At 45.4% G+C, this 26,693-nt stretch overlaps 2 protein-coding genes across 14 annotated transcripts in view; one reads left to right on the top strand and one right to left on the bottom strand.

Moving 5' to 3' along the window:
* The window catches only part of NCOA6 (nuclear receptor coactivator 6), a 104,613-nt gene extending 86,912 nt beyond the window's left edge, over positions 1-17,701 (top strand). For 8 of the 9 annotated variants that reach the window (XM_046678261.1, XM_046678262.1, XM_046678268.1 and 5 more), the window contains 4 exons: positions 2,124-2,192; positions 5,186-5,222; positions 9,053-9,201; positions 17,136-17,701. In XM_046678261.1, the coding sequence (XP_046534217.1) occupies positions 2,124-2,192; positions 5,186-5,222; positions 9,053-9,201; positions 17,136-17,179 (299 nt within the window). In that variant the 3' untranslated portion in view covers positions 17,180-17,701. The remainder of the gene's footprint in view (positions 1-2,123; positions 2,193-5,185; positions 5,223-9,052; positions 9,202-17,135) is intronic. The other variant, XM_046678265.1, reaches the window with a different exon arrangement.
* Positions 17,702-18,850: 1,149 nt separating this feature from the next.
* Positions 18,851-26,685, bottom strand: TP53INP2 (tumor protein p53 inducible nuclear protein 2). 5 transcript variants are annotated; one of them, XM_046679305.1, is made up of 5 exons: positions 26,465-26,683; positions 25,420-25,504; positions 23,416-23,589; positions 22,723-23,011; positions 18,851-22,226 (listed from the first exon to the last, which is right to left on the bottom strand). In XM_046679305.1, exons 3-5 carry the CDS (start codon positions 23,537-23,539, stop codon positions 21,974-21,976), a joined length of 666 nt encoding a protein of 221 aa, XP_046535261.1. In that variant the 5' UTR covers positions 23,540-23,589; positions 25,420-25,504; positions 26,465-26,683; the 3' UTR covers positions 18,851-21,973. The 5 variants fall into 5 exon arrangements, with proteins under 5 accessions (XP_046535261.1, XP_046535260.1, XP_046535262.1 ...); XM_046679304.1 differs by having other exon boundaries at positions 25,420-25,501; XM_046679306.1 differs by lacking the exon at positions 25,420-25,504 and having other exon boundaries at positions 22,723-22,891; positions 26,465-26,685.
* Between the last annotated feature and the right edge of the window lie 8 nt (positions 26,686-26,693).

Genomic DNA, 26,693 nt, shown 5'->3' with positions numbered 1-26,693 from the left:
TCTGTGAATTACACCATTCCATTCATGTATGTGTGGTTCAGATTGTTTCCTTGTACTGTTAAGGTGGGCTACTGATGGAGCGTAGGTGTCCTTACTCCTCCCTTCCTTCCCTTACGCCTTCACACTCACGTTCTTCCTTCTGTGAGGCTTAAATGGTACAGAAGTTCTGTTTCCCTAGAATGGGATCAGTCACACACTGCCAAAGCTGGGAAGGACCTTTGCTATATCCTAGGCCAGCTAATAGTGCCTATCTTGTTTATGCAGCTAAAATGCTTCCAATGCCTACCACTGAGTGGTAAGCACCCAGGAGGAGGGGCAGAAAGAACACAAGCTTCAGGGTAAGATCAGAGTTCAAATTCTAGCTCCACTGGTTATCAATCACAGTTGGATAAAGTCTTTAACCTCTCATAAGCCATGTACTTCACCTGTAAAATGGAGATTGTAATTCCTATCTCCCAGAATTTATATGAAGATTCAGTGAGCGAGCTTACCGTAAAGTGGCCACACACTGCCTCACACAGAACTCTGGAAAGGTTAATTTCCCTTCTCTCTGCCTCTTCACTTGAATGCTAGAGATACAGGAAGGGATAAAGGCCCTCAAGGAGTTCGCTGCCCTTGCAGCAGACAGGCTTCACAGAGCTGGGTGCTTTAGGTTTGTTGTTCCAGTTGTGTTGATGTAGGTGAGCCCTAAGAATTAAAAAGAAACCTGATGTGACTAAAATAATACTCTCTGCTATTAAATGTTTCCACTCTACTTCCTTTCAGAGAACCTTCCCCTCAGGTACCAAGAGAAAAATGACGAAGCAATTCAAAAATATTTTTTTCTGGATATATATAATCCTAGAGAAATATGTGAGACTTGGGGAGATGAACCAACAGTTGGAAAAAATTCTCAGTTTTAGTTAAGATAATTCCATTCTTTTTCAAGGGCTGCTGTACTTTTACCTTGAAAATGTGAAAAACCAGTACTGGAGTTAAAAAAAGTAGAAGTTAAATATCATTTTACGCTTTATCAGATATGCATCCAAAATAAATTCTTAACACAAATGAATTATTGACTACACATGGAGAGAAACCTACAAAATTCATAGTCTCCTCAAGAGGGTAAAACTTACTTTTGCACAGTTGATTTAGCATGTTAGACTGAAGTGTCAAGATGGGAGGACATACCCTTGAGTGATTGTGGCATATCTGTGTCCTTAATCCTTACTGTGTGATCCATTAAGTTTCCATTCTGGAGTACATTGTGTATTCTATTCCATTCCTCTTCAAGGGCCTAAGTTCTCTCTGTCCTTCAAAGCCTAATTCTGATGTTTCTCCCTTTAATGTACCTTCAGATTTCTTAACCTAGAATTGTTCTCCCTTGTTTTGGAGTGCTGTAACACTTGCTACCTTACGAATCTCCTTCATATAACATCACAGTGCACTCCAGTGTAACATATGTGTTATACCATATCTTATCTTTAATACTAGACTGAGTTCCTGATGGGAAAGAAGGATGTAATTTGATCTCTAAGGGTGCTTGGCACAGTGCCTTGTCCCTAGTAAGTGCCTTACCCCTTGGTAACTGTTTGTTAAGTAACATATTGAATTTATTTATTCATTAAGTATGAATTATATACCTGCTTTATGTCCATCACTCTTGCCAGGTGCTGTAGAAAAGTACAAAATAAAGTATGCTTCATTTTAGGTCTCAAGGACTAGTCTTTGGAGGGATGAGACATAGTTTTTTAAACGCTAAGGTCAACTGTGTAATTGTTCCTCCAAAAGTGGTTTGGGTTGCCTACTAAGGTATGCTTTGGGATTTTTTAGAGTACTGGACAGCACTTGACCCCAAGAAGCAAAAATTACAGGTGCTGTTGTCCTCATGGCTACCTCCTTCCTTGATTTTTGTACACACAAAAAGGAGAAACAAGTATCCCTAGTGGTATTCTTTCTCACTAAGTGTTATAATAGATAATTTTTAAATCAAAAGTTTTGAAATGTACTTTCAAAGCCAAATTTAAGTACTACTCTTTAAGAGTATGTGTATTTCACCAGTTACTTAGCCCTTGATTCAGTCAATGCTTTCTGTTTTGTTTAGAAAAGAAAGTAAAAGGCCTGTATTTTTTTTCTTGTCTTAGCCCCTTCACAGAGTTTAGTCCCAAAGGAAACTCCAGCTACAGCACTGCAGGGGTCTGTTGCCAGACCAGGTAAGGCACACTTTAGAAAAACTTCTCGGAGTGGAATGGGTTAAATGTGAAGGAACTACTGCTGTCCTCAGTGTGCCGGGAAGTGGCTGAAACCATCTTACCTATTTGCTTCAGCGCAGACTTCAGTTGAGTGGCAGAGCTTGTGCAGTACTATTTGAGGTTATTTTCCCCCTGACTGGCTTGCTTCTTACGCATTCCTAGTGTCAGCCAGGGAACTCAAGAAGGGCATCTCGGTGCCCATTGTCTGTCTACCACCCAGCCGTGGATGGTTTCCATTGCAGAGTTTGCCCTGTTCCATGACCCTGGCACCCATAGCTGGCAGCTGACTGACTAGTATATGATAACTCACTGGAGTGGCAAGAGTTACTGCACCAAGATAATAATTGCATTATGACAGGAGTGGAGGCTTGTTCTGAGAACCTCTGCTACAGTGAGGCAGCTGTCCCTCCAGGGAGTTAGAGTCATTTCAGTCATCTCTGGATGGCATTCAGTTTCTTCCCATGACCAAGATATTGTAAATAGCACTAGGGATGGTGTTTCTGAAAGATGGAGTCCATGGTAATCTGACAAGTAACTGCTGTAGGATGCTGGGTCAGCTCTGAGCACATGAGGATCTTGATGGCAATAACAGCACACTGCCTTCATAAATTAAACTGCTAAAGCAGATAAATATCATAGATATGTTACAGTTTAGTCTTGCCTGGCTCTTTGTCATTGTAGGTCATTGAAGGGTACAAAAAAAAAGCAAGGCATGACTGCTTTCCACAAGGAAGTCAGAATCTCACTGACAGTACAATTCACACACTTGACAAAATTAGTAAGAAAAAAACCAACAGTACAACCGTATTTAATTTTGTGAGTCTAAGCCATAAAAGTAAGGTATAACTTGTGATTATTTTAAAACCTGCTTCAGGATGCTGTGTCCTGTGTGATGGATAGTACTTTCCACGACACATTTTTTGGGTAAAAACAGTCCTCCGGAAAAAATGGATAAGCAAAAACCATTTCAGCTACCCAGATTCTTCCTTTGCTACCAACTGCTCACATGATGCCTGACATCGTGCTAGTATCTGAGAAGGGGAGCATGGAGCAAATTATTCAGAGAAAGGATCAGATGGTAAAACTCATTTTTGGTGAGAAAAGGAACAACTAGAAGGGGGAGTGGAATTCCATTTCCTGCCCCAGCTCCTTTCTCCAGAAAATGGGCTTTACCATCTCATATGTCCTCCTTCTCAGCATAGTTGGCCGAAGAGTCCTGTTCCTTTAAAAAGTTTGGCTTAAGTGAATCTCCTTAAAATACCCCCTACGTCACTAATTGCCCTCACCAAATTCCTTTATACGAATTAGCTGTGATAGTGTTAAAATTTTCAAAAGCATTGAATTTTGTTCAAAAGAGCAAACTAATCAAGATTTTTTTGTTATCAGTCTCTTTTGACTTGAGCCCTTTTCATGTTTGAGCACATATTACCTGAGTTTCTTTGTTCCAGCAGAGCCAGCAAGGCAGCAGAGACTCAGTGAGCTGGTATCTGTTTCTTGCGAAGGGGTTTCCAGGTTTTATGAGTTAGATATGGGAAGCTAAATAGCAAGTGAGAAGCAAGTATTCTCTTCTGCCGGCATCTTACATTGAAGGCAGAGTGGTCCAGCCTCCTCACAGGAAGGCTGCATCAATGTGCGCATCATAGCAATAATAATAATAGCTAACATTGAGTTCCTACTGAGCATCAGGTGCTGTACTAATTTTTTTTTTTTTAAGATTTTATTTTTCCTTTTTCTCCCCAAAGGCTCCCAGCACATAGTTGTGTATTTTTAGTTGTGGGTCCCTCTAGTTGTGGCATGTTGGATGCCGCCTCAGCATGGCTAGATGAGCAGTGCCATGTCCGCGCCCAGGACTCGAACTGGTGAAACCCTGGGTCGCCGAAGCAGAACGCGCGAACCCAACCACTCAGCCACAGGGCTGGCCCCTGTGCTAAATTTTTTATGTTATTTTGCTTAATCTTCTTAACTTCGAAGTGGGTAAAGTGGTTATCCCCATTTTTTAGATGCAGCTTTGAGCACAGATAGGTCAAGTAATTTCCCCAAGGTCACCTGACTAACAATGAGGTCAAACTTTTAACCAAGACACTCTGACTTCACTGCCTTCAAGGAGGTTACTGTGTAATCAGTAGGGTAGGTTAGACATGTACACTGAGTCTAAGGTGTTGAATTCCCTAAAAGTGGGGACAGGTACAGGCACAGGGCTGTGGTAGACCAGAGGCAGGAGAGATCACTGCTATCTGGTGCATCAGGGAAGGTCTTTTGGAAAAGATGGAACTACCTAAAGATATATAATGGAGGAAGAAGATTTTTTCTGTTGTTGCTGAGAAAGAAGTGCCTAGTAAACCCATAGGATGCTCATCTAAGCAAAACCCTGCTAGACAAATTACTGAGATTTTGCTTTCTTAGACGGCATTGCTGGGAAGTTGCAAAAGAGAGAACATAACAGGGTCTGTAGGCGACATCTCAAAGCAAAGCAGTCTGCCCTCTAAAACTTAATGAGGAAGTCCTTCGGAGGAGAATGCATCCTAAATATATGTTTAAGACATGTTTGAAGATTACTGTCTTTAAAAAAATAATGTCAAGAGGGTGGAGATATTCTAAGAATGAAAACAATCTCTTCTATATGAGAGGAAGAGGTTTATTTTACTAACCTAGTTATAGCTGGGTGAAATATGAACCAGGCAGTGTGAATTTAGTTCTGTTGATCCAAACAGGATTGTTTCACAGTGCAGAGTAGAAATAAAAATAGACTGAGTAAGTGTCTTATGCCCCAGACAACTGAGTTGTGTCCGTGCCAACTCTGTCTCTATACCATGTAGGGTGAGGATCTTCCTGGGTATGGAGACACGTTAACCTAAATAGGGCATTCAGAATTTGTGTAGACACCGAGCTTCTTCCTGTGGACCTATACACCAGAAGCTCCCACATCTCATTTCTGTCCTTTGTATTTTTTACAGAACTCGAGGCAAATGCTGCCATAGTCTCTGGACAAAGGTAAGATGATCATTTCTGCAGAATTAGCATGAATACGGCATAAGCCTATTTGAAGAGTGTCAGCTTTCTCAGCCTTTAAACCTCTCCTCACCTTGTCCTTTCCCTTCACTCTTTCTACCAGTCTGTTTTTCCTGCTGAAGCAGGGAGCTGTCATGAGTCCTAAGCCCTCAGAGGTAACATTTCTCAATAAAACTTGGTGGCTGAGTTTCTACCATTTTGTGGTGGTTTTGAAAACAATGAGATAACATGTTAAGCACTCAGTATAGTGAGAAAATAGTAAATGTTCAATATAGGAGCTGTTGCTCTTATTGTCATTAATAATAGTCCTTGCAATACCTTCTGAAGTGTATCTGTTTGATCCTCAAGGCAAGTGAGAGAGAAAGACAGGCAGGGTCTCATGCCAAAAACCACACCTTTTCTGTTATACTATGCTGCCCCACATAACCTAACAAAATATAAATAGAACTGTGGCTTCAACCTCATTTGCCCCAAGGAGAAGAGTAGTAGTATTTTCCAAAAGTCATTCCTTTTTTAGTGTAGGAATGCGCTAGATAACATTTTAAAGAATTTATCATATTTGTACATCAACTTAGTTTGTAAAATACCTTCACAGTCATTTTCTCATTTAATCCTCTTTCAACCCTGTGAGGTGGTAATAATAGCCAACGTTTATTTGAATGCTACTGCATGCCATGTACTGGCCTCCAAGTCCCCTGGATGTATTATGTCGTTTAATTTTCACAGTATCTATTAGGAAAGTAAATTCTGTCTTACAGATAAGGAACCTAAAGCTCAGAGAGGTTAACTAAATTGCCTAAAACCACAGATTTAATAAATAGTGAAGGTGAGATTCAAACCCAGACCATCTGACTCCAGAGCCCTTACACTTAACGTATTGTGGCACAAAAGATGGGGATTTATAGAACAAGAATCTGAAGCATGGAGGGGCTGGCCCTGTGGCGTAATAGTTAAGTACGGCACGTTCCACTTTGGCAGCCTGGGTTCACAGGTTCAGATCCCAGGTGCAGACCTACACCACTTGTCAGCCATGCTGTGGCTGCAACCCACATATAAAGTAGAGGAAGGTTGGCACAGGTGTTAGGTCAGGGCTAATCTTCCTCAGCAAAAATAAAATAAGAAAGCATAGAGAAAATTAAATATCATGGCCAGTAAATGCGTAGCTAAGACTTGACCCCTGTTCTTCTGACTCCAAATTCATTGTTATTCCTACTACACTACTCTGCCTGTCTAGTTTTATTTGGATTGGGCTAATATTTGAATTCATTTGCATTTCTCAAGCATATACAACTATGTGGCTAGAGAAGGAAGATAATCAGACCAAAAATACCCTGTGGGTGTTTGTTTCCAGACCTGCCTGAGCATTGACCATATAAATAGCAGGACAGTATTGCTGTGGCTTTTGTTTTGCCAGGAGAAAGAGGTACCTTCATTAGGAATCTTACTTCCTCAGAAGCTTTGACCATTTTCTGGGCTCCTAGCCAGAAAGCCATCCTCACCACCTCTAAAAGGATGTGTAAATCCCCCTGACTCGTAAATCCACCCCAGCTCCTGTCTCACCTCTCCTTGACTTGCCTTGGTTTATTGGGTATTTGGTAGACATAAAGCTAGGGTAATGAACAGTGTGGCCAAATTCCCAGCCATAGTGCCACTAGCAAAGGCTCCTCTGGCATGAGTGAGCAGTGGAGGAGTAGGGATAGTTGATAGTCAGGCCGTGGTTCATGCCCTTAAAGAGCTCACAATGTAGTGGAAGCACAAGATGTTAAAATAAAACATGCTGTACAGTCTGATGGGTGCTCTAGAACGCCAGATACAGACTGTGAACCCAAAAGACAGAAGAGACAACTCCACTTAGGGAGTGAGGTCATGGAAGACTTCCCAGAAGAGGCATCACTTTGACCAGTTGTTTTCTTGTTTTGTTGCGTTACTTTTGTTTCAGTTCCATGCCTTACAAGCAAGTTTAATCAGCTTCTTTTTTTCCTAATGATTTTAACATGCGTTTTTTGAACCATGAAAGTAGTAAGAAATTTATTAAAGAAAACTTGACTTCTCCAGCTTTTAGAGGCTTCCAACATTTTTTGGCTCATGGCCCACTTCATCTTCAAAACCAGCAATAGCTAGTCTAGTCTTTACTACATTGTTACCTCTCTAGAAATATCATCTGTAGATAAATACCATATGATTTCACTCGTGTGGAAGATAAAACAACAGCAACAAGAAACAAACACATAGACAGAGAATAAATTGGTAGTTACCAGAGGGAGAAGGAGAAGGGCAAAAGGGGTGAAAGGCCACATGTGTACAGTGACAGATGGCAACTAGACTTTGGGTGGTGAACATGATGTGGCCTACACAAAAGTTTATAATGATGTATACCTGAAATTTATATAATGTTATAAACCAATCTTACCTCACTAAAATTAAGTTTTAAAAAAAAGAAAACTTGAAATTCAGATCAGAGAATTACAAAGAAGAAAATTACTCACCAGTAAACCAGTATTCCTGTGACTCAACAATATTCACTGTGTATATTTTAGTTCATCTTCTTCTGGTCCTTTTCACAGAGCATATGTACAGATAGAGATGGAATGTTTTATATATAAACACTAGATACAGTGTTATATCTATATGTAAACACTGTACATTATACACATACATATATATCTCACACTCATTCATTTGTGGTTACATATACACTCATATATTGTAATGAAAATGGGATTATACTATTCATAATGTTGGTAACTTTTTTCCCCACAATGTATCATCAACAGTTTTTATCATTAAATACCCTTATGTAACATGATTTTTTTCATCACTGCATATGGATGTGCCACGATTTAGTTAACTTATCTACTATCGTTAAGCATTTAGGTCTGTCTTGATTAGTAAAAATAAAATGCTTTGACATCCTTGTGTGTAATTAGAGCTCTGTGAAAAGATTTGTTTTCTTAGGCACCTAGAAGTGAAATTGCTGAGCCAGAGGATCACACCACTGTTTCACAGCCTCAGCATTATTGATAGTTTGGATCAAATAATTCTTTTTTGGGGGTGGGGGAGGCTGTCTTATGCATTATGGAATGTTTAGTAGCTTCCCTGACCTCTACCCAAAAGATGCAAGTAGCATCCCTCACCCCTAGTCATGACAATCAAAACTGTCTCTGGATATTGCTAAATGTCCCCTACAAGGTAAAACTGCCTCCTGTTGAGAACCATTGGATTACACAGTTTACACTCCATCAGGAGTTTTTGCCCCTATGCCCTCAACAATACTGGATATTACCAGTTTAAATCTTTGCATACTAAAAAAAGGGGATCGAGGTAGGGGCAATCAATATACCCAGCAGTGTATTGTGAATATATTCCCATGTACGTTCTATAATGTGACTTGTATCATGCCATTATCTGACTATACCAGGCTCATAGTAAATGTCAGCATATGTTAGTAATTTCCTAGATTTTAGGTACTGTTTATTTTTGAATGGGAATATTATTATCTTAGGAAAACAGGTGAGGAAGTTTGGGAGTTTTGGTCCAAGTTCTTAATGTTTTCTACCTGTTTTCCCACAATTTCACCAGCGTTATGCTTTAGTATTTTATTTTTACTATTGAAACAAACTAGACTCACTTTTAAATTGTCAGTTATGTAGACAGTTAATTGTGCTCATTGTCCCAGGGTGGAATATTTTCTCTCCAGAATAACTATGTAGTTCTTAATCTGCTGCCTTATAAATGAAACTCTATCTGAAAAGCCCTTTTTTTGTGACTTGGTTCTCTCACCTCCTTGGATACTTTGTGCTTCCCTCTGTCAGCAGTGAGCCCAAAGAGATAATTGAAAAGTCAAAAACCCCAAGCCGAAGAAACTCCCGAACTGAAGAGCCAACTGCCGCTTCTGAAAGTGTGGAAAATGGACATCGTAAGCGATCCTCTCGGCCTGCTTCAGCCTCCAGCTCTACTAAAGGTTAGCAGTGGGATGTGGGTGCTATTTGTGGGTCAAATAGAAGAATAGGGTCCTTATCACAGCAGGAGAAGACGTGTTTCTGTGGTCAACTCTTTTTCCCATTCTCTATTCTTTTTAAACCCCCTGACCCTCTTTTCTTGCCTCTCTCTCAGCAGAGACTCTCACCTCTTCACAGAGAAAATAGAACTCCCTCAACTCTCACTACCAAGACATAAATCTACCAGTGTCCTCCTTTGCTCCCACTATAACAGAGCAGCTGTCCCTCTTCAAGTCTAAGGCCAGTTCCCCCACTTGTGCCTTTGATCCCACCTTCTGTGACCTTCTCAAGAACCTTACACTACCAGTTTTCTCTTCTTTATTGACTGCCATCTCCTTTTTGAATTAACCTGCCCTTGGCTTCTGTAACCTAGAACTCTCCATAATTTTCTGGCTGTTCCTTCTCAGTCTCTGTACCCAGCCATTAGACGTTGGCTTTCCTCAAACTTCAATCCTGAGTTGCCCTTTCTCTTCAACTTATATTTTCTCTCTAACTGATCTTATTCTTGCCCCCATTCTTTAATTACAGCCTTTCATAGATGACTCCTGAATTTGTATTTTTAGTACAGACCTCTAGAGATCTTAGACAACTGCATGTACATCCTTAAGAGGACCTCAAACTCAACATGTCTGAAATCAGACTTGTGATTTTTCACCCCCAGTGTGTGGTCCTCACCATTGTTCCCCATCTCAGTGAATGGCACCACCATCTGTCCATTGGGCAAGTCCTCCTTGGCACCTCTGTCCCTTACCCTCACATCTAATCCATCACAAAAAGCTGCTGATTTTATCTCAGATGGCCCAAATTCATGCGTTTTTCCCCATCTTCACTATTGTCCTAGCTTAAAACTCAATGATTTGCCATTGTAATTAGGGTTAAACTCTAAAAGCGTCAACATGGACCACAGGATTTTATGTGGTCTGGCCCTGCCACCCTCTCCAAGCCTCATCTGACTTCCCTCAGCAACTCAGACATGCCATCCTCATCCCTCTTATCACAAGCCTATATATGTTATGCCTGTTGCAGGAAGCTTTCTTCCCTCTTTCTTCCTCTCTGCACTTCATTAACTTTCTACTCTCCCTACTTAGCTTCGTTGTCACTGCTATGAGAAATCATAGCATCGTGTTCTGCTTCATAACACCATGTTTGTAGCTTTATCTCTACGTATGTGATAGGTAATTAACATAGACATCTGTTAGAGCAGGAGCTGTCTGGTGTTGCTCACCACTGTATCTCTGATGCCTAGTATGATGCCCAATACAAAGAGGTATATAATCAATAATTATTAAATTAATAACCATCTATCAACTATTTATTAAGTACTTACTACATGCCAGGCTCTGGGGATACAATAGTGGAAAGATAGATAGAGTCTCTGTCTTCATCACCTCAATTACGTGCTAGCCGGAAGAACAGACTCTAATACAGTGTTAAATGTTAAAGCTATGGTAGCAAAATTACATGGTACTGTAGGAGCATATAGCTGGGATGCTTTGCTCCTCTGCCAAAGCTTTCTGGACAAAATGATGTTTAAGCTGAGACCTAAAGAATGAGGAGGCGTTATCCAGGCTATGAGGGTTGAATGGAGTTTCTAGGCAAAAGGTACAGCATATGCAAAGGCCCAGATCTGAGGAAGGGTATGATACTTCATCCTCTCAGGAAATGTGCTGAGCTTGAATAGCTCAGATTGGGCAAGGGCTGGGATCCTGGCAAAGTGCCTGATATCAGCAGGGCTGCTGAGACACACAGTCAAGTACCACTTGGGACACCAGCCTGAAGGACCAGGGCAGGTTGTGGGTGCACCAACACTAGACACCAGACACTGATCTGAGAACTCAGCTGTCGTTGGCAGGTCATGTTTCTGGGCAGGAATTTCATGATGCCTCACAAGAGCCCTTGGGAGTAGGCCACAGTCCGTAGATCATACATTGATAAAGCAGAGGTGTAGAAGTCACCTTACCTCAGCCCACCAGAGAGTGAGGGGAGAAGTTGAGAGGGGCCTTCTTTCCTCTGCAGGCGTACCATGTACACCACAGGGAGGGTCCTCTTAGGTATCCCCTCCTTGGATAAAGAAATGAAACCAACAACTTCTTCCTCGTCTCTGGGAATCATCTCCTAGGCAGAAACTTGTTTGGAAGGAGCACACCTTTCAATATATTGAGTACTAAACCTGGAGAACAAAAGGGAAGATTCCTGGAGTTCTATGGGAAATTCTGCTTCCCCTCAATCCTCTGTGTTCTTTTAGCCCCTCACTTTCCCAAAGGATCAAGGTCGTCTAGGCTTCTGTTTATTTACCTTTCAAACAGTAAAAAAGCCTTGGCCTTTAGAGATGTGACACACCAGATTTTTGGAAACTTGGCCTGAGCCCAGAGCCTCAAGATACTAAAGGTGTCATTTACAGTGCACCAGAAAGAATTCATCTAAGGAACAGCTGGGATAGTTAGAAGAGATGCCCAAATTAGAGCCACTCTGTAGTGAACTGCCAGCCAAGAAAAGATGGAAAGCTGGAACCTATTTTAGGAGGAGGCTGGGGAATAGACCCGTATACTTAAACTGGACATTGTCCCAGGTGGTGGTGGTCATGTTGGAATGCCTGCCCCATCTACCCTTTCAGTCTTAGCAACTGACTTAGGAGAGGAAATAATGACTCCCAGGCTTTGTGATCTTGCATGGAGGGGTGCTGGGTAAGTGTCTTCCTAGAGGATGGCAGAGCTCTGGCCAGAGCCCAGGAATCACAGTCATGTATAGATCTCCACATTAGCCTCAAGCCCTCAGGCTGTCAGTCCTTAACTGTCCTAGGGTATGTTACCTTTTAAATCAGAAATGAGTGCTATAGCTGTTTTAGTTTTTAAGTGTTAGACCTCTTGGGTCCAAAATAAAGAATAAATATGCATATTATTTGGCCTGCTATGTTGTATCCAAAAAGTGAGCCAAAGTCATAAAATAACTTCAGTGATTGTATTTCAACTCATACCCAGGGAGTGATTACAAAACATCAGCCTAGTTTCTAAAATTTATGCACCTCAAACTTGGAGACATATGTCAAGCTGGGCACCTGAAACATCTTCCTGCTTCAGTACTTCTTAAAGTTTTGAGGGAGGAAAAAGGTTTTGCCGTTTTGCACTCATAAGATTTTGATCATATATGCACAAACAAAATCAAAAACATTCTTTTTTTCCATGAGAATCTTGAAAGCTGAGAAGTATAATAAGAGTATATAATGAAAAGTATTGCTACTTTTGTATTGTCGGGGAACCAGTGACATTAATCATGCTCCTGCTGTGAGAACAGAGTTTGCTTACGTCATGCTGGCCAAGGCCTGCTAGACTGCCAGTTGGAGCAGGTGGGCTAGATGATTTCTGGGCAAGTCCAGGGATGCCGACATGGTTGATGGGTCACTCTGCAATCTGTTGGGTTTTTTTTTTTGAGGAAGATTAGCCCTGAGCTAACATCTGCTGCCAATCCTCCTCTTTTTGCTGAGGAAGACTGGCCCTGAGCTAACATCCGTGCCCATCTTCCTCTACTTTATATGTGGGATGCCTACCACAGCATGGCCTGCCAAGTGGTGCCATGTCCGCACCCGGGATCTGAACTGGCGAACCCTGGGCCACCGAAGTGGAGCATGCACACTTAACCGCTGCACCACCAGGCCCGCCCCTGCAATCTGTTGTTTTGTTTTGGGTTGGTTGGGTCCCCCACACACACTTTTAATTACAGACACAGAAATTGGCTCCCACAAATCAGTGAATATCTTCTTAAAATTGCACTTGATCAGATGTGTTGTTTACAAATATGCAAATGAGTAGTTCTGCTTCCTGACAGGATGAGTTCCCTATTAAAACAGAAATGATTTTTCTAGTTTCTCTTGTTATTCTTTATTCACTCTCATATTTATAATAGTCGTTATATTTTCAACTGGGAAAAAGGATCCATAGTTTAAAACATGAAGTTCAATGTGTAAGTTTGAAACCAGGGAAGATATGCTAATAGAAGGGAAGTTCAGAGCAACCTGTAATCAGCAGCAGCAGTCGGTGTCCCTAGGGTGCCCTAAGATGCCTCTGACAGCAAAGTGGGGTGATAGCTCTACCCTGCCCACAGCCAGTGCCTTGAGAAGCAACAGTCAAAAAACAAGAGTATACAGGGGCTGGCCCCGTGGCCGAATGGTTAAGTTCGCGCGCTCCACTGCAGGCGGCCCAGTGTTTTGTTGGTTCGAATCCTGGGCGCGGACATGGCACCGCTCATCAAACCATGCTGAGGCAGTGTCCCACCATGCCACAACTAGAAGGACCCACAACGAAGAATATACAACTATGTACTGGGGGGCTTTGGGGAGAAAAAGGAAAAAAATAAAATCTTTAAAAAAAAAAAACAGTATACAGATATACTTAAAACAGAAATCTTATTCTTGTGGAAAGGCAAATGAGCACAATTACATACATCTTATGGGAGAACCCTGAATAATAACTGTCTGAAACTGCACTCTTGTAGCATTATTTAGAAGCCTACCATGCAAATTTTGAAAGGCAATTTCCAGAATTCTTTACAATTAAATAGAAATTCTGGCTAGAAGTAATAGAGTAGAAAGCACAATGAAGCGAGCAAGGTCAAGGTCAATTTTTTAAATTCCTCGGAAGGTAAAGGAAGATACTAGAAGATTTAATAGAACCTTGTACTATAGATTTGACCAAATTTGCTTAAAGTCAACCTGAGGCAACCAGGCTGAAAAAATGCCCTTATCAAATTATAAATTTAAATGTTCCCCAAAGACATACGTGGACCACCACCTGAAAGACTATTAACCCAGTTCTTTACCATATAGTTTGTTCTAAAATATTAATATAAATGATGTAACTACACTATTAGTCTTTGGACTGTTTGTATATCCGTGAAGACATTAATTTGTAAAATCCTTGATGGTTTAAAAAACTGAGAATTGGGGCCGGCCTGGTGGCACAGTGGTAAAGTGCGCACGTTCTGCTTCGGCGGGCTGGGGTTCGCCGGTTCGGATCCCGGGTGAGGACATGGCACCGCTTGGCACACCATGCTGTGGCAGGCGTCCCACGTATAAAGTAGAGGAAGATGGGCACGGATGTTAGCTCAGGGCCAGTCTTCCTCAGCAAAAAGAGGAGGATTGGCAGCAGTTAGCTCAGGGCTAATCTTCCTCAAAATAAAATAAAATAAAATAAAAAACTGAGAATTTTTCAACAATATGTGATTTTTTTTCACAGTATGGTGTTATTATGGGGGCTTGGGAGTGGGATTATGCATAGTCAGATAAGCTAGGCAGCCTTTAGGAACAGGCCTGAAGTATACCCTGAATGTTCTATCAGCCACTATATTACTTCCCTAGAATTCCTTACCTTAAAGAGTTTGTCTCTGGATTCTCAATGTGTTCAGTGGAGTGGTAACATTTTGGAGGAAGTATAAAATTGAACCATAAAAACAAAAAACTCATTTTTTCAGACATATTTATAAAGACATCAAAAGTGACTTTGCTCTGTGACCCAGATGGGCTAGATTTATCCAGGGAAAGTGACAAGACATTTCAAAATCAGGTTGATATGGTTTTTTCCCTCATAGAAATATAAAAGTACACCCTACACCACCACTCCTACCTCCCACTGGTATCTAAAAGATTATTTTTTTGCAGTGTCTAGCATAAATCACTTGTTTACTCATGGCCCCACTCGTTGATTCATCCGCAGAAGCAGAGGCAGCCTGCCAGATTATTGGGTGCTTTGGAGCAGTGACAGATGGGAACAAGCAAGGAAGGAGGGGAGAAGAGCCTGAGGTTGCTTGTTCCCCCGACTCCCCACCTCTTTTTGCAGCCATATATGTGTTTCTCAGCCCACTTGATCCTTCCTATCACAACAAAGGAGAAGTTCCCAAAGTTGACCTATTAACAGTTATTTTTCTAAGGATGAACTCTCAGTCAAGACAAAATTCTATATATAGTTTTACTGCAATTTGCTACAGTGAAAATGCAGCTTGAGAGTTAGACGTAAAGAGTTAATTATGGGGAGTTGTGGGCTGTATAAGACTCTTAGTTTATTTATATGGAATTAAAATAAAGAACACCGTTATCAACATCCTGTCAGATTAACTACCCTCTGAGTAGCAGAAGACTAATGAGTAAATCAGAGAGACTGATTCTACCACATGGCACAAGCAGTATGTCCTCTCAACAAGAAGATAAGCATATTGAAATTTCCACTAGTAGAAGCTCAGAAACATTGTACAGGTCACTTCTTGAAAAGTCATCAAGGCCTCATTTCTTAGTAATTCCTGTAGCTAGTAGAGCAGTAAAATTTTTCTTTTTGCATCTACATTTTGAGTCTGGGCTCTCAAAATACTTATGATACAAAAGAGAGAAGAAAAATTGCTTAGAACATTGAACATAGAATGCATCATCAAAAAATTCAGCCTAGTTTCCAGAAATGGATAGGTCTGATTTATCTTACACATTAATGTGTTAGAAAACATTTTTTTCTCCTAATGGGACGTAATTTTTTTTTTTTTTTTGAGGAAGATTAGCCCTGAACTAACTACTGCCAATCCTCCTCTTTTTGCTGAGGAAGACTGGCCCTGAGTTAACATCGGTGCCCATCTTCCTCTGCTTTACATGTGGGACACCTACCACAGCATGGCTTGCCAAGCTGTGCCATGTCCACACCCGGGATCCTAACGGCGAACCCTGGGCCGCTGAGAAGCAGAACGTGCGAACTTAACCACTGCGCCACGGGGCTGGCCCCCATGATGGAAAGTAATTTTAAAACACTGTGGGGGCCGGTCCTGTGCCCGAGTGGTCAAGTTCGTGCACGCTCTCCGCTTTGGTGGCCCAGGGTTTCACTGGTTTGAATCCTGGGCACGGACATGGCACCGCTCATCAGGCCATGCTGAGGTGCCATCCCACATAGCACAACCAGAGTCACTCACAACTAGAATATACAACTATATACTGGGGAGCTTTGAGGAGAAGAAGAAGAAGAAAAAAACACTGTTTTCATATTAAAACCAAAATATCTACTGTGGAGCAGCAGGAAGAATGAGGGTGAATTTTTAAGATCAGTATGAGATTCTAAGGAAATATTTACATTTGGAGAGCTTCAAGCTATTCCTTGTACTCTGCTGCAGAAGATGTTTCTGTGGGAAAGTTTTTGAGAAACATGGTTTAAATATGGGATAAGATTAAGTTGATTAAGACAATGAAAATACAAGAGGAATTAGAGTAATTAAAACACACTTAGTTCCCACCTCTTCCATGATCCCTCAGGCTCACCTGGGCTCAGAGCTGGCTGTAGCTTGCTCTGAATTGCTTCAATGCCTGCATGTATCCACAGCCTTGATATACCGGGCTAAGCTACAGTAGACACTTGACCAAGGGTCACAGTCATGTTATTTAGAGACTTTGTAGCATGGCAAAGAGTTCCTTACAGCAACACAATGGCCTGGCTTCAAAAAGGATCTACAGGCTGGTTTTTTGCACTCTGGCACAATTTATTCACTTCCTGGTAGCCATCACTCTGATTTCTCACCAAAAGTACTGTCAGTCTATCCATCATTTCATCGGGTACTGGGAACTGGTGATAGAGATTGTGGTGTCAACTGCCCAGCTAAAGAAGCTCTCCCCTCCCACTTTTTCAGCCAGGTATGTGCACTTCACCTCTCACCACCTGTATCACATTTCCCCGATCGTAGGCCCTCATGTACAGGGCCATACCTTCTTCCCGCAGAAGCCTGATAACCTCTCCATACTGAGTGCCCCTTCTGAGGCCTGGAGACTGATGCAGAGTCCAATAGGGCTCTCCTTAGGTCAGCCGTGGTTCTTGTGGACTATCTAAAAGGCATTGCTGCAAGGAGTTGCCTCAGCTGAACATGTCCTTCCTTTCCCCCACAGACATAACCAGCGCGGTGCAATCCAAGCGAAGAAAGTCCAAGTAAACAAGCTGGACAGCGACTTGATACTTGTAAATGTGTGTGAATTTTACAAAGAGCAATTTTGAGCTGTGACTTTTTAAAATCCATTTCTGTACAGTTAGTCATTTTAACAATGTGGCCCTTTTCCTAGTCCCTGCAACCTGTTTCGTAAAGTGCAATGGGGAAAGCAGAGTTGTTGAACCCCCTTGGTGTTGCAAGATGAAGTTCAAGGTTTCTAAAATGTTACCATGTATTGAGAGGAGCTAATGCGATTATGTTATTAGTTTTCACATTTCCTAAGCAGCCTAGAGTACAGGGTGAGCATTTTTAGATCTTCTAATGATGTATTGTGCTGTGGAAGTACTGTGTGTGAATAGCAGTAGTGGGAGCAAAAGGAATCTTCTCATTTGGAAATGTTGTAAATAATTTTATTATATAGTGTTTTGGATGTATTTGTTGTAGAAATGGACCAGTGAATAAAGAGAATCTAAGGGTTTGTACAATGTGAAATACTGAATGTGTTAAATAAATGTCTTTGTCCTAGAACATAAACGTTATGTTATTGGTAAGGGATCATTGGGTGAGCAAGCTCGCTCTTTGGACCATAAATGAATAGGAACAGCCTTCTTTGTGAATTAGAATCCCGTCTTGTCCTCATTGCACCTGAGATGCACCTGGCAAGTTGAGAAAAATGCACGTTTGTTCACTCAACTCATTCTTGGCTTTAAAGAAACTAGCCCTTTTCAGCAGTCTACTGGGCACTTTGGTATACATTAGTCAAATTTCTTTTGCTGCAGATAACAGAATCAACTTAGAGAGGATCAAAGGCCACCCAGGATTTTCTAGGGACTGGAAGCCATCAGCAACCCAAATAGCACTTTTTTTCCACCTCATATTTCTGCTTCTCCATGCATGTGATGGGTTGCTCCAAAACAACTGTGTTTACACCTCCATTCAGGAGATAAGCCCAGACTGACCAGCAAGATTCTTTGTAACAGCATCAAGAATCTAGCCCAGTTTAAGTCAGCTTTCTACCTTCAGTCCAGTTCTGTGGTTAGAGGGGGTAGTTCCCAAATAGAAGCGGTCATTTTGTGTTCTGTACTTCAGAGATGTCCACTATATTCCACTCTTTGGCTGCCCTGTTTCTCATCTGCATCAGGCTTAAGGGTGACTTCTCATCAACATGACCAGGTTTTTTCCCTTTCCTGGCTCAGTTCTTACCTAAAAATTTATAGTCTCCAAACCAGCTGCTTCTGCCCCTACTCCCCTCCCGAAACTTCAGGGGACTCCAACATTTGGGGCCCTGTCTTTGTCTGGGCCTCAGCTTTCTGCAGCGTCTCCTACAGCTAGATATATACTCCATCCCTTCCCCTGCAGTGACTCTGCCCTTGCCATAACCCAATGCGTGAGACAAAAAGGATGAGTCGGTGATTCTGTCATGCTCTTATTCTCATCTCTATTTCAACTGTCTTAGTGTACATATGTCTTATAAGGATCCTCTGAAAGTAGTTATTTATGAGTCAGACCCAACATTGTCTGCCTTTGTTCCCAGCAAGCTTATCTACCCTTTTCCTTCCCTGTATGACACACACAACCAGAACCAAAGCCAGCCTAATAATACTACCCTATGCCAGTACTATGCTTGACATTGCAGCATGCTTCTACTTCAGCTCTACTCAAACAGAAAGCATAATGTGCTTTAAATAGATTTTTATTTTTCTTTATATTAATTTTTTTCTCCCATAGAGGATAACATTACAGTTTAACAATCAGAATCCTGTTACACACATACACAGGCATGCCACATGACCAAGTCGAGGTGGTTGTGTCCTTGAGTCTGTTGACATGTCACAACACGGTCACCCAGAGTCTCCTCATTTCAGCCAATCTCAACACAAAACACCCAAGAGGGATGCACTCAACTTGTTGGTTCCATTTGGAACTACGTGGCAGGGCAAGAGGGAAAATATAAGGGGCTAAGGTATGTCTGCATTCAGTTCCCTCACATAAAGCCACATGGATCTGAGGAGGCATCCAAGAGCTCTGGTGGGGTCCTCGTTTCACCTAAGACATTATGGGTCAGAACAAATTCATCAGGGTTCCAGGTGGGGGCTGGGGAGCAGGCATACTCCAGAACAGCAGCAAACTGCATTCATACACACGTGTTACCCTGCTGGGGCCAGACTGGCAAAGGCTGAAAAGTGACACCCAGCTTGAAGAGAGCACTCAGACAGATTGGGGAATTACTCTAAGTTGCCCTTTGATGTAATTGGGACTCTTTCTAGAAACAGGAGTCCCTCTGACATACTCAGTTTTGGCAAAGTGCTGGTAGTATTGACATTAACTAATACTCACAAACTGGAACAGACTTCTCCAGGGTCTCTGAAAACATCAGTCAAGACAGACTCTCTAACCCCCTCCTGTCTAAGGTTGCATAGGACTTTGTGAATTCTGGTTCCCTCATGTATTCAAGTTCTGTGGTTTAAAAAAATATATCCTGAAGCATGCTCAAGGTGAAAGGCACATACACAGTCAGTACAGTATGACAAGTTCTGATGCTTCAGGAGTCAGACTAGCAGGAGACTGAGTAGTGTTGGTTCTTAGAAATCTATACACAATTAAAATACTGCCACACTCAATGCTACAGAATCTATAGGAAAGTACAAAAACATGAGCCTTGCAACTAGCCTGGTGATGAGATTGGAGGGTTCTAGAACTACAGGAGACTCCAGAAATATGGGTAAGGGAGAGGCCCTTTGAAATCTGAGCCAAATGCACTATGTCTCACTCTTCCCGCACCAGAAGGATCCTGGGCACTGCCCAGGACTGAGCCTAGGCCCAAGCTGGCAGTAAAGGAATAGGCAGGAAGAATTGGAGGGAGTTTCAGTTCTTGGAAGTGCTGAAGACCTTAAGCTGGCTGTGAAACGACCAAGGGTTGGCTGGAAGAATAAAAGTGACTAGGTCCTAGCTGAAGGAGAACCTTGGGGAGAGGAGCAAGGTTGTCAGCTACTGGGACCCTAGTGGACTGGTGTGGGGACTTTGATCTGCTTTTAGTGTAAATTTGGCTTACTCCCTTGCATAGGAGACTCCAACAGGGCTTCCTCTGTCCCCATCCCAGTATTCATGGGGCTACCCCCTGCCTTGCCCACACACCCCACATGAGGCTTGGGGCTCTAAGGTCAGGGAAGGCAGCTGGAAACCTGGAATTGGGGTGAGGGGGAAGACTTATGTTAGTATGTAACAGGAAATCTTAAAAGTTTCAAGGAAGAAGAGCACACACTAGAAAAGGACTGTTAGAAAGAGAAAAAGGGAAGCAACTCGGGGCATCCCAAGAGGCTGTTGCTGGTGTCTGAGCCCAAAATTCAGTCTCACCATGAGAAGGGGAAAGCTGGCTGCCCCGACCCCTCTGTCTCACCCAGGGATTCGGGTTCCCTTCTCCAAGTACTTACTGGAGGGGGAGGGGAGGGGAACCATAGGGCACCCATTTCTCCCACAGCGTAGAAAGGAAGAGAGCCCTGAGGGAGAAAATGAGCAGAGGCCCCTGAAGGCCCTGAACCTGGATAAGGACTATTTGGGGATTGGGACAGTGGGGCTCCTGGCCTCCTACCCAAGAATGTTTATTAGCCGTCCTGGGCAGGGTGTGAAATACAAGGCTAGAGCAAGATGAAGACTGAGCTGTCAGTCTTGGGATGGCTTCACCTCCACAGCATCATTCCTCTGCATTCTTACTCTGGGGTGTGCACTTCCCCTGCCTAGAAGCCCTCTGACCTGCATCTCTCCTAAGCTAGTTCTAGCACCTTGGGCATGTGAACAGATGGCCAGGATGGCAGGGCCTTGCCCAGCCTCTACTCCTGGGGTGACATGTTGTGGATGGGGCAGCAAGATACTAACTAAGCCCTTCAGACTCAAGGGCCTGCAGAGGGTTGGATTTCAGGAAGAGATTTGGGAGGTGGAATTATAGGAAAGGGAAGTGGGGGTAGACTCTAGGCTTCAGCCTGAGAGCAGAGTTTGGCCTCTCTGAGCAAGCACAGTGCCAGCTCCCATGGTGCCCTGCTCCTTATAGCTTCTCAACCTGTCTGTCCTGTCTACCTCTCCAGTAGGCTGTCTCTTTCCCTTGATTCCCTCCACCTTCTCCCTCTAGCTCACATCTCACAGACCTCTTCCACGTACATCACCTTTTCATGCCTAAGCAACTCCAAGGAGCCCAGCCCCCAGGGGAGAGGGAAGGGGGAGACTAAGGGCAGAACCCTTTAGTTTCAGTGTCTCTCCTCCCCGCCCCCCCCCCCCCCCCCATTTGGGAGGGAATTACTGGGAATGAATAATAAGGGAGAAGGAATGAGTGTAGTGCCAAACATGAGATAGGGTGTGGCTCGTAAAGTGGGAGGTGAAGGTAGGGAATGAGCCAGATCTGGGACTGGAAGAAAGACTGAGAATCAGGAGTGGGCCAGAGGTAGAGGACTAGGGGACAAGGATGAAGGGGAATGTCAGGGCAGAGGGCGGGATGCGGGACGCGGACCAGAGAAGGAAGAATGGAGTGTCGGGGTAGGGGAAATGGAGGATTAGATGCTGGGCATGGCGGCCAGAGGAGGAAGGGTGAAAGACAGGGGGGGATTCAGAGGCAGATTAGAGGATCAGAGGTGGGGACATTGAGGGAGAGGGGGGCTATCACCCCACCTCACACACTTAAGAAAGAGGAAGGTTGTGATGTCCAGCCTGAGGCGGGCCTCGGGCGCCCCTCGAGCAGCGCACTGGCTGCGGCGGAGGGGCCCGACAGGGGTCAGGCGTCGGCGAGGGGGCTGTGGTGCGGCCAGCGGACGCTCAGTAGTTGAACTGGCGCTGGCACGGCTGGTAGACGAAGCTGCCCTGGTGCTTGGGGCGGCGCGGGCGGCTCTCGCGGGCGCGGTTCTGCCGTTGCACCACCTTGGCGCTCAGCGCGTGGCGCTCGGCCCGCTGCCGGGCCCGCTGCAGCCGCCGCGCCTGGCCCCCCTTCTCCAGCAGCGCAGCGCGCGCCGGCAGAGGGGCGGCGGCGTGGTGCAGGGCCCGGGGCTCTCGGCGGGCAGGCGCCAACTCCCTGCGGGGACAAAGCAGGGCTCGGTCAGAGCCAGACAGTCGGAGGGCGGAGAAGAGCACTGGAGCCTCCCACCCTGTCCCCGCACCCTCGCCTGGAGCAGTGCCAGTCTCTATTCATAGCGCGCCGGCCCTTCCTCCTAGCCCTGGCCACAGGTAAGCCAGACCCCAGGGAAGCCTCCGCTCCTCTTGCCTTTTGTACAAGCCTCTAGAAACCCGACCCCCTCGACGCTCTGGCTTCCTTCCTCCAGCTCCAAACCCATCCCAAGCCTCTCAACTGCCTCTCCCCCAAACCCCGCCCAGCCATGAAGCCACGCCTCTCAGTAGCTCAGAGCCCCGCCCCAGTCCCCCGCTCCCAGCCTTGTCCCTGGCCATAGGCCCGCCCTTTGCCACTAAGAGACGCCCCTGAGGGTCCCGCCCCCTCGGTGCGGGGCAGGACCCGCGCGCGCCTCCGAGATACGCCTCTCTAGGCTTCCAGGCTCCGCCCCCGGCCGGCTCACCCATCGCTAAGGTCACCGTCAGGCAGGGCAGCGTCGGGGTGCGGGGAAGGGGGCCCGGGCTCCAGCACTATGGTGCTGCCGGTGACGTAAACGGACATGCTGGGGTGCTCGATGAGGAGGTCCTCCAGGGGGCTGCTCTGGAGGCGGGCGGGCCCAAGTCCGGGCCCCTCTGCAGTAAAACAGGCGGGAGGGGTAACAAACCAGCTCTCGTCCATCAAGGAGGGCGCGGGCGGAGGGCGGCCTGCGGGGGCAGGGGCGGCCCCAGGGCTGGGTGGAGCCGCGTAGCTGTCTATGGAGTGCGGGAGGGGGAGCCATATGGAGGAGGGGGTGCAGCGGGGAGGGACACACACACACCGGACACGGGGGGCGGGGAGAGAAAGAGTATCGTTAGTCAGACCCGCTGCTCTGCCCGCTGCGCCCAAGGGGCACCCACAGGCCAGGAGTCTCGACCTGCTTCCCGAGGGTACGTGAAGTGTGGGTCCCAACACTGTGCCGCCCAGAGATCCCCCGGCTTGCATGGGATGGGACCCTGTTACCCCACCTCCAGTGTCACTGCCTCAGCCCCAGATTGCCCAGTAGGCCTGAGGGAACTCCCCAATCCCCAAGCAGCTCCCTTCCCCTTTGCTGCTCGGCCACCTGCCCTTACTTCACAGACCCAAGAGTCAGAGTCCTGGCCCCTGACTCAGGCCTCACCCGGCAAGTCAATGATGAGCCAGCCATCCACTTCATCCTCCTCGGAGACGAAGGCTCCCGGGCAGTCAGGGTCCTCAGTGGGCTGGGGGTTGCTGAAGAAAAGGCTAGTGAGGCGCTGGAACATGGTGGGGAAGTGAAGCGGCCTCAGGGGGCGCCCGATGGCAGTGCAGAAACCTGGGAGGTGTAGAGAGTAGTCAGGGCCACCACTGACTGAAGTTTACCCCCACTCCTGACTTCCGGATACCACCCCCAGCCCCCAGAGCAGTGACAAGAGTACAGCAGGAACATGTGGGGACGCTTTGCCACCTATGCACTTTCTGGTAGCTAAGCCTGCCCTCAGGCTTTTCTGTTTTCTATGTGGCCTTAGGAAGTTATTTAACTTATCTGTGCTTTAGTTTTCTCGTCTGTCAAATGGCAATGATAATGGTACCCTCCTCTGGGTCCTTATAAGAATTAAATAAGCTAAACACAAAGTGCTTAGAATAGTACCTGGACTCAGAGTAAGAAGTCAGTAAACTAATCAACTAGTTATTAATATTATTCCATGCTCTAGGGACATGGAAGGAGTGATATATATGACCAGACTCTGTCAGGGAAGGTTTCCAGAGGATTGGGCATCCAAGCTGGACCTTGAAGGGTAAATAGGAGTTATCCAAGCAAGAAAGAAATTGCCCAATATTGTGATTATTTATCATCATTATCATAATACAGTGAACATTCATGTGCCAGGTACTATACTAAGCGCTTTACCTATATTACCCCATGTAATCCTCACAACAACTCTAGGAAGTGAGTATAATTATTATCTCTCTTTTACAGATAAAGAAACTGAGTCTCAGAGAGGTAAGGTAACTTGCCCAAAGTCTCACAGCTAGTAAGATACAGAGGTAGGATTTGAACCCACGCAGTCAGATTCTAGAGGCAGCAGCCATAACCACTATAATCCATAGCTGGATGTCTGTCTGGATTAGGCATTGTTAACCTGGTGGCGAGAGGCCATTGTCCCTGTGTATTGTTATGCGAAGAAGGACCATGGTTTTCATCATGATTTCCTAAACAGCAGTCCTTGACCCCAGAGATTAAGAACCACTACTCAAGCCTGGGTGGTTTGAAAAGTGCTGCCTAGCAGAAATCCCACGGAACTGCTACCGTCTCACCATGTGATCGCAAAACCCTCAGTCATGTCTGTCAGACAAAGTTCAAAGATCCTATTCCCACAGGCCTTTCCCCCTCTGCCCCCCTAGTCGTAAACTCCTGCTCAAGGGCAGCATCCCTGGCTGGGAGGAGGATCAGGTTGCCTGGCCCCAGGGAGACAGCAGGTCAGTGGGAGGTGATGAGGGAGGGAGGGAGCTATCAGACCCTAGGAGCCCTTAAGGATGAGCACTGAGGGTTGGACCAGGACTTAAACCCTCAATCAGCCCTTCCCTGGGTGAAGATGAGGAAGGAGACCCCCTGCTCCATGGAGACACTAAGAAGGTGGCTCTCGATCTGCCCCTCTCCCCACCTCACAGCCTAGCGCAGGACTAGACCTGGGCTAGGAGCTCCTGGCCAGACCCCCTGGATGTCCCTAAAGCTTGGCCCTCCACATCTGTCCCCTGAAGATGATTGACAGTTTTGCTTCTGAGCCCCTTGTCACCTTCCTCTAGGGATGTTTCCACCCTTCCTATAGAACTCCTGGGGGGCTTGTCCACACTTCCATTCCCTGGAGGCATTCTACTCTTAATGCTAACCCACCTCAGGTATTTCTATGCTCATTGCTACCTCTCTCATTCCCTGGGAATGTTTTCACACTTGACACAGAATCACCTAACCTCCATACCCTGAGAGTATTTCCACATTTGCAGACCCACAGTGGACTCCAGAAGGAAGCGCTCCCAGGGTGCTGGCCCTGGTGGCAGATCTACAGGGATTAGGGAAGTTTGGGCCACCCCCAACTAGTGCCTGCCCAGCACATGCCACACATCCCAACCCATCTGTAGCCACAGGAGTTAGTGACTCAGTTACCAAAAATCCAGCAAGCTTGGCCTCTCCTGAAGGAAGGGAAGTTTGAGGACTTGTTGAGGCACAGCCTCCTTCCACGGACCTACTACTTCATTGAGAAGATGAAAGGGAAGTCAAGAGCTGTTTTCAGGGACCATGATATTCACCCGGCCCACTTTACAACTTCAGATCAGAGGATATAAGTCTGTCCAAAGACAAACAGCTAGATGGTGGCAGAGCAGGCCTAGCCCCAGGTCACTGAGAATCCAGTCCTGAGTGTACACAGTCAGGAAAGCCTCAGCAAACAATCCCCCAAAATATAATGATGCAGGGGAGATAAGGAGGTCAGACAGCAATCAGACCTTGATCAAGTTACTGCCCCCCCCACAGAGCCCCTCTGCCCACCCCTTTTATAAAGGGTCTGGGGTTCCTGGCACCAAGATTCATAATGCACTTACCAGAGTACCCACTGTGTGCCAGAGCCTCTCCGGGCCTCCTCAAATTACAGATTGAGGTAAGGGAGGCTCAGTGGGGGGAAGCTTCCTGCCTGAGGTCACACAGCAAGTCATCGACAGAGCCAGGAGTAACAGCAGCACCAGCCAGCCAGCGCCTGCCCACTCATGACCACTGGGGGAGCCTCTCAGATTTTCTTTCCCAGCCCTGCCAGCTTCCTGGTTCTCACATTCCCAGCTCTGCTCCAGGGAGAACCATTCCCTTTAATAACTACAGCAGCCGTGCCCGGAATAGCACTTGAGCCCCAAGCCACCACTACCTCAACCCATCCTTGAGCAAAACCCAGGCTGGGATGGGGCTCCTCGTCTAGCCTCTGGGCCCATCCACTGGGGAAGTCAGAAGCTCTCTTTCTCCTACTCCTTCTCTGGGCCCTCTGTGAGCAGAGAGAGGGGCAGCACAAGCCTTGTAAACACCATCACTAGGCCAGTTCAGTCCTTCCTAGCTGACAACCCTGGGGGTCAGGGAGGTGATGAACAGCCAAACAGAAGGGAACTTGTACCTCCCACCCCTCTCCTACATCAGCCCTGGAGACACCCTGATGCAACCAATGACTCACCTTCCTGTGGTCAAAACAGCTGGGAGGCAGCAATTTTATTGGGCTCTGGGACTCCAAGGTACAGAGTTAGGATCAGGGCCACAAAAGGGGACCCAGTCTCCAGACCTGGAAAAAGATCCAGGAGTGGGGCTGGCCCCGTGGCCGAGTGGTTAAGTTCACGCGCTCCGCTGCAGGCGGCCCAGTGTTTCGTTGGTTCGAATCCTGGGCGCAGACATGGCACTGCTCATCA

The sequence above is a fragment of the Equus quagga genome, chromosome 12 (assembly GCF_021613505.1).
Source record: "Equus quagga isolate Etosha38 chromosome 12, UCLA_HA_Equagga_1.0, whole genome shotgun sequence".
NCBI lineage: Eukaryota > Metazoa > Chordata > Mammalia > Perissodactyla > Equidae > Equus > Equus quagga.
This window is presented reverse-complemented; position numbering and strand designations above follow the sequence as displayed.

Coding starts and splice junctions, on each gene's coding strand:
- TP53INP2 (XM_046679305.1), bottom strand. CDS start 23,539: ATGTTCCAGCGCCTCACTAGCCTTTTCTTCAGCAACCCCCAGCCCACT. Junction 23,012..23,415: donor GCTCATCATTGACTTGCCGG/GTGAGGCCTGAG, acceptor CGCACTCCATAG/ACAGCTACGCGGCTCCACCC. Junction 22,227..22,722: donor GACGGTGACCTTAGCGATGG/GTGAGCCGGCCG, acceptor TTGTCCCCGCAG/GGAGTTGGCGCCTGCCCGCC.